Genomic DNA, 7,917 nt, shown 5'->3' with positions numbered 1-7,917 from the left:
TTAATTAAATCAGTCATTAAGGCTGTAGAGACGTGTTTAAAAGCCAAAGTGTCTAATTACAGTTTAACCTCAGACATAACACTTATTTTATTCTCTTCTTGTTACACAATGGTAATCTTTGGTGATAAACCTAGAAAAAAGATAAAGTCCTAGAAATGACATCGATTGGTTTTCATGACATTAATGCAGTCAGTCGACAGAAATAATGATAAACAAGTTTGTACAAATCTGTAAGCCTTTGCATTACTAGTTGTTGTAGACACAAAACCAGTGCAGTTAGCTTGACATTTCTGCAAATTTCACCACTATTTACACCGTTGTAAAGTAAAGGACTAGTAATACACATGTTTAAACATGAACATGAGTGTGTGGGAGTTGCTGACCAGTGAACACTACAAGATTATATTCAGAGTCAGGTGGAATTATATGGATATGAATTATTCTGCCACTAATTCTAAAGCGTGCATTGACCTTAAACTACATTTCCCACAATGCATGCCGATTATGTTGCCCGCCAAGTGATGGCATTCCACCTCTAGATTACAGTGTATCCTCTTCAATGTGATTTTTTCAACAAGTGGAATTAAGAAATAGCTACAAATATTGATCCCAAAATGTCCAGAAAAAAAAATTGATGCTGATGGAAGAGATTCAAGAGAACATTAACAGGATTTATGTTGTTAACAGAGCAACAAGCAAACATATTTTTATATCTATGCAAATATTTACAAGTTGAATAAGTAATACATTCAGAGTTATTTAACATTAAGGAGTACTTAGATTTATTCTACATTACACTTGGTTACATTTAGTTACATTTATACTGTTTTAGTTACATCTGGCCCTTTGAGGGCAACCATTATGCTGATGTGGCCCTCTGTGAAAATGAGTTTGACACCCCTTTTCTTAAGAGGACAAAGAGGAGCCTAGTGTTCCTGAAAACATTGATATCATTATGAATTTTGTAGCCTGACTGGACTTACGGTAGTGGTCCTCTGAAATGGACACTGGTAGGTTATCTTTTTTCCCTTTTCGCTTTGTTATCTGTAATCATGCTTTACTCATTCAACGTCTGAGATTTACCACAAAGATCTTTTACGCTTTAAAGTCCAGAAATATTAGGAGTGATACTGGCCAATGAAACCAATCATTTTAAACTATTGTTAATACCTTTTTGTGTGACGCCCAACAAAAATATTATGTTTATGATGTCAGTCCACATTTATCTAGTAGCAACTTGAGCAAAGCTGATTAAATGTTATACAGTAACCCTCAGAATTAAAATGGATATTAATTACAAGTTCTCTAGGGTTTTAATGAAACGTCAGTAATGTGCTTTGTTCAAAATACAACAAGGATCAAACAACACTAAACAGCCCTGATCAGAATCATTCGTTGCAGGTGTGCAGCAGCTAGAAGCAGGGCACGGAAGCTGTTTTCTGGATGTTTTTGCTCAGTTCTCTTCCTTCTCCATTCACATTTTGGCTGTTGTGTTAGTTTGATGTGGTTTAACTTTATCTTTTATCTATCAGTGAATTCACACACACACACACACACAAGCCCACTAGTGCATTAGGGGCTGTGAACACTATCCCTGCTACCCGGCGAGCAGTTGTGGGTTTGGTGCCATGCTCAAGGGCACCTCAGCCGTGGATCGAGAGGAGGACAGTGCTGTTCCTTCACTCCCATCACACCCAATTTTCTTGCTGGACGTGGGAATCAATCTAATGAATTTTCTAAGCATTAGGCCACAGCTGCCCACTCCATCCAACACTTGGCATTGTGGTTGGTGATATAAGGCATTCGTGCCGCTTCTTGGCCATGGACACCCATACCATGAAGCTCCCGGTGCACAGTTTTTGTGCTTGATGTTAATGCCAGAGTATGTTTGGAATTATGTAGTGGTTAAGTCAAAAAAGTGTTTGTAACCCCTAGGATGAAGTGGTTACTGAAAACGAAGGAATGAATTAGTTTGTGTTTATTTCCATCTGTACTCAGTTTGGGTTTTCAGCGAAATTGTACTTATACCAGTGACAGGACAGGGTTTAAGGTGCCTACACACTAGAGGCTGACAGAGCGTCAGAAACGCATTCCTCAAATGTATTTCAGTTGGGTCTCGGTGTTGGCTCAATATGACAATTGGTACAAGTGACTTAAAGTGAACGTCTACAATTGTGCGCAGTCGCAGTTCTCTCTGGTTGTTTACATTCCGAAGCTATGCGTCTTTTAAGGTGGAACAGTTTATTGAGGGGGAAAAACACAGTTTGTATGTGGATGAAGTTTTACTTGCCTGTAAATTTGTATTCACTCTTTGAAATACCACAGAAACTCATTTGTTACTAAAGTTGTTTAGTTTTGTAGCACTTGCAGTAATGCAGTTAACCATCTCCAGGATTTTGAGACATTTCCACCCTAAGTTATCTAAAACTGCAGCCTATATTACCCACCTATGAAGCAGTCATGAGGAATATCCTCATTTTTTATATTTTTAAGTCCTTTAAAACATTTTAAGAGGGATTGCCTAAAGTTGTCTGGCTAACATCAATTTCTGCATCAATTTCAGGTCATTCATTCATTCATTCATTATCTGTAACCACTTATCCAGTTCAGGGTTGCGGGGGTCCAGAGCCTACCTGGAATCATTGGGCGCAAGGCAGGAATACACCCTGGAGGGGGCGCCCGTCCTTCACAGGGCAACACAGACACACACACACATTCACTCACACCTACGGACACTTTTGAGTCGCCAATCCACCTACCAACGTGTGTTTTTGGACTGTGGGAGGAAACCGGAGCACCCGGAGGAAACCCACGCAGACACAGGGAGAACACACCAAACTCCTTACAGACCGTCACCTGGAGCGGGAATCGAACCCACAACCTCCAGGCCCCTGGAGCTGTGTGACTGCGACACCACCTGCTGCACCACCGTGCCGCCCCAATTTCAGGTCAGATTAAATGTTATTATAGTATTACTCAATAAAGAATAGGTTTTAACATTTACAGTTTCAGTATTTTATTTTCTAATATTGACACAGTAAGAAATGTAATCCCATACATTAGGATTTACACCCTATTTACCTTTCATTTTATCGATGCGCAGCAGCACTTACGTTCTACTTTCTACATGTTTCGTTTTTCTGCCTCATCTGGCGCAGGCTGCTGGTTGCATTGGGGACAAACGGAGGTGTCCCTCTGGTTTGAGGCGTTCTGATGGCTGCTCACAGGCAGAGAGCTGTGCTGGTGAAGCAGGAGTGGATGATAAACCTTGAGAGAGAGGCAGTAATGCGTCACAGGATCCTGGCAGTAAGGACAGGAAACAGTTAACTGGACCAGAGGGTCTGTATGGGTCAGGTGGCACTCCTGCGAGTGGTTACCAGAGCTGGCCAGGTTTGCAGATGGATAAACGGTTGTTGGAGCAGGACCCACTGGACCCAGGGGAGAATATGATTAATTAAATTAGTCACAGATATTCACTGCTTATAATAAAGGGTTTTTCTTTTTCATTTTCCCACCAAATAATTCCTCAAACAATTTTCTAGTGCCGTTGTAATAAGACATCTCCACTATGGTACAAACGGAATCTGTAAATGCCACCTAACCGAACCTCACACTACTACAGAACAGCATTAATACTGGTAATGAAAATCTAAATGAATGATCAGTTCACCAATTGTTGTGAACTGTAAACAGAATGGCTGCATTTGCATTTTAGACATTCTGACTACCATTTCCTATCACTTCCATTATGTAGAATCATTCTCCACAACTACCCATTTCACCTCTAACCTATTTTTTTTGCATCTCAACCACTGCACCACACAATTAGTAGAATTACATTTTAAAAATCCTTTCCACTGTATATTTCACATACCTGGCCTGTGATTGTAATTTGGGAAGTCGACACGTTCCTGGAAAGTGTTTGCTGGTCTTGTATTGACCGGTGGTCCTGTAGAAGCTCCAGCAGGATGCTGAGAGAAATGATGAGCTGTGTACAGCTGTTGGAAAGGAGGTAAAGTCTGCGATTTTGCGTCTTTAGCTTTATTTTTAGCAGTCTGGAACACAATCACTTCTGGGATCTCCTCTGTCTGTGCCATTATCACAGATTCGCTGGGCAGTCTGGAAGTTTTTATTAGAACAGCGTCCACTCCGGAGGATATCTCATGCAGTGAGACACGTTCAAAAAGTGCTGACGGGACCTGATGACCCTCCTCACTAGTAGTACCCAGAAGTCCAGCAGTCTCCTGGTCAGTCTTTCTTTGAAATACAGCTGTGCTGTGAGTCGATTCAGGGTCAATGAGCCCTGAAGTAAAGCTGAAGCCAGTGGCAGACCAAGTTCTTTCAAATCCATGTTCTTTCACAAGATCAACAGAGGGAAGTCTTGCTGTTGAGCTGGAGATGGTGTCGTTGATGGAATCCTCAGCACTTGAGGTGTTGCTTTTTGTGCTGACTGTGAACAAATATACATAAATAGTACACATTTCTGGACATTTAAAAAAACATCTCCATTTGGTTTTTGAGATACACAATGTGTCCAGATGTTTGTCGACACCTGTTATAACTAGTCAGTTGAACTAATATATGGTTACATACTGTACGTTGTGGATACAGATATTCAACAATGCATGAATAGCTTGTTTAATCTTCGTTTGAAAGCTTTAAACAAAACCGAATGCCCTAGAACAGCTGGACCTATGGTCACCACAGTGGAACATAAAGCCCCACAGTGGAAATGCATTCTCTGGAGTGATGGGGCTCCATCCAATACTTTTGGAATTTAATACAATGGCTTTTTTAATCAAGAACTAATCATCTGTCTGGGACTTCAGTAAGGTTTAAAAATCTGATTCCTCAGCAGAGGTCTAAAACATTTGGTCATATAAGGTTTTGGTGTGTTCACCCCGTGTCCGCTTGGGTTTCCTCCGGGTGCTCCGGTTTCCTCCCACAGTCCAAAAAACACACGTTGGTAGGTGGATTGGCGACTCAAAAGTGTCCGTAGGTGTGAATGTGTGTGTGTGTCTGTGTTGCCCTGTAAAGGACTGGCGCCCCCTCCAGGGTGTATTCCCGCTTTGCGATTCCAGATAGGCTCTGGACCCACCGCGACCCTGAACTGGATAAGCAGTTACAGATAATGAATGAATGAATGTATATTTACAGTACTTACATTTAACACATTCGGATCTGCTGAACTCCTGAATCAGGGTGTCCAGATCCAAACTCGGATTTTCTATAAATATTAATCACAGCATAATAGAATTGCTTTTGTTACATAATTGTTCTAAGACATTCAACAAAAAGTAGTGTATGTTTATTTTAAGGACAAAATATTAATATCTATTGCTAAACTAATCAGAATAAAAACAAATACAAGCTGTCTGATGATAACGATAACCACTTATGTCTCATCTGAACTTTATAATTACATTGATCTACTTTACTTTCTTTCACTTATACTTTTGATCTAGAAGTAAATTGAATTTAAAAGCAAAATGGCTTCTATTTTTACACACACTATTTCACTATTGATTTATTCGTTCATTATCAGGATTTTGTTGTGTTCTCCCTGTGTCTACATGGGCTTCCTCTCACAGTCCAAAAATACTTGTTAGTTGGTGGACTGACTATTCAGAGACCATTACCTGAGGTGGGGTTTAAACTCACGACCCCAAGACCCTGGAGATGTGTGACATCAACATTACCTGTTGCGTCACAATACCACCCACTTTTACACATGTATATTGCATATACTTTGCCCACCACTATGAATAATTCAATATAACTAAACTGCACATAAAAGAAACTCTGATAAACACAACATTGCCTACCAGCCCTGAAGTGTAGGAGTTTGCAGCAATAGTCTGAGGCAAACTGGAGGATGTTCTCTGGTGTGTTCTCAAACACTGCCCAGCTCAAAGCCTCCAGCAGCGGCTTTAGTCCCGGAGGCCAATGCTCCTCAGACTCTCTCTCCATCTGGTTCAGAAAGCAGACACCAAAGAACCCTTGTATTACAGGAGTGGTGAGTATTTAGCCTTTTGTCATCATGGATACGTACAATCTTGACACCTGTGTCCACATTTTCATTACTATGTTACTGCTCTGGTTTCATTCTTTTTTTGCAAATAATTATAATCACTGAAATATTAGTCTTTCATATAAAGGGAATGTTTATTGTTAAAACGTTTTGGATTCTCCGTGTTAACACGTTAAGTTTGGATTTTTTCGCTGTGGGGAATCATGATGTTCGTGAACCATGATGCTTTACTGCCACCTACTAGTGCATGGCGTTATTGCTGAAACAACATAACTAACCAAATAACGGAAATATTTCAGTGTTTAATGTTCTGAACAATGTCTTTTATGAGATTTATATATATATATACCTCTTATATATTATATATATAAACCTCTCACTTCAAATGATGACCACCACAGAATTCACTGCTCAAAAAAGCTATTTTTTATTCAGATTTTTTTGTTCAATTCCATTTTGAAAGAGATTTAACATTTTTTATGTTTATTTACATTTTTTAAGAGATCACATTTTTTATGTATATATAGAAGTAGATATACATATATATTTGATATAAAATTATGAAACGCTTTAAAGCTTTTTATGAAGTTATATTATAATATGCATGTTTACAAATTGTAAGGTATTAAACACCAGAGTTTTTTATTGTAAAAAAATAAACTTCCAGTTGCCATGGGGATCAGCTTAGTATTGTTCTCTTCACATTGCTCATGTAGGGCTCAACGTAGCCATAGGTCAGCGCTTAGCTCACTATGTTATGGATAATTCAGATGAAACATAGGGACTACGTTCACAAAGGATTTATGTTTCGTGTTAGCTACAGTGTGTGATGTAAGTCCTATTATAAATATGTAAGTACGCCCGGATTTGAGGCCTCCAATTGGCGGAGACCTTAAGAAGAAATTTTACGTGTTAATACGTAACAATTTTTTAATAACGTGTTAACGTGCACGTGTTCACACGTTTAGAGCCCAACGGCGTTCCATACTTTCTTTTCACCGCGCCGTAACCTCTATTAACCGGTGTAGCAAGCCGCGTAAAGCGGCATTAAAAACCGGTCCCGCAGAGGCCCTCTACTTGCAATAGTTGTTTTATTACTTCAAACACTAAAAAACATTAGGCATGAGTGGCCTGAGCTACACAGCCAGGTAAGAGTTAGTCATACACAAACAACTCCATGGATCCTGTAGTGAAGAGAAAAATAGCAAAAAAAATTGCAAAATAGAACTGTAAACATTTTGCGAATTTTCTTTGAACTGTGGGTTTCGAGATGTTCTGAATACTCCTTTTACATCCTAACGTTTTAACTGTACACACATTTAAAAAATATATGACTTCCCTTTAATTTCAAAACCTTAAATTCAGGCTAAACTTGTAACATTATGGGATGGTTTTCCAGAAACGGATTAAGCCTAGTGCTAGACTTTATGGCTTTTTCAAGACTAATAATAAACTTTTGCCCAAAATTAAGCCTTTTCAACATGATTAACTCTGTTAATCAAAATTATTTGGTATTTCAAATACAGCAAGGTGTGACTCTGGGTCATAATTACGTTACCGTTAGCGAGATTTTCGTTACGCTCTTGTGATTGGCCTGGTTGATAAGTAAATATTCAAAATCTGACCAGACAAATTTAGACTTACTACCAGGTAAATGATAAAACGAGAGTCTTGTTTGGCAACTCTCCCTACATTTAAGGTCATGTCCTTCGTCCTTTTCGTTACCTTATTGTTCCTATTGTTTTTTGAAATTTGGCAACGTCTGCGGAATATGTTCGTTATCCGCCCAACAGTAACAGTCTGCGTGACGCAATACTACAAGACACGCCCACCACAAGACACGCCCTCATAACGCGTCTTGTGTGGTATGTTAATAACTGTTAGCT

General features: G+C 39.3%; 1 protein-coding gene across 2 annotated transcripts; it reads right to left on the bottom strand.

The window, feature by feature from the left end:
• Positions 1–3,017: 3,017 nt before the first annotated feature.
• On the bottom strand, positions 3,018–7,757 carry LOC136707890 (uncharacterized). 2 transcript variants are annotated; one of them, XM_066682190.1, is made up of 5 exons: positions 7,676–7,757; positions 5,826–5,970; positions 5,165–5,227; positions 3,875–4,450; positions 3,018–3,428 (listed from the first exon to the last, which is right to left on the bottom strand). In XM_066682190.1, exons 1-5 carry the CDS (start codon positions 7,733–7,735, stop codon positions 3,124–3,126), a joined length of 1,149 nt encoding a protein of 382 aa, XP_066538287.1. In that variant the 5' UTR covers positions 7,736–7,757; the 3' UTR covers positions 3,018–3,123. The 2 variants fall into 2 exon arrangements, with proteins under 2 accessions (XP_066538287.1, XP_066538288.1); XM_066682191.1 differs by having other exon boundaries at positions 3,018–3,267.
• Between the last annotated feature and the right edge of the window lie 160 nt (positions 7,758–7,917).

The sequence above is a fragment of the Hoplias malabaricus genome, chromosome 9, assembly GCF_029633855.1.
Source record: "Hoplias malabaricus isolate fHopMal1 chromosome 9, fHopMal1.hap1, whole genome shotgun sequence".
Lineage (NCBI taxonomy): Eukaryota > Metazoa > Chordata > Actinopteri > Characiformes > Erythrinidae > Hoplias > Hoplias malabaricus.
Note: the sequence above shows the minus strand (reverse complement) of the source record. Positions and strands in the feature narration are given on the sequence as shown.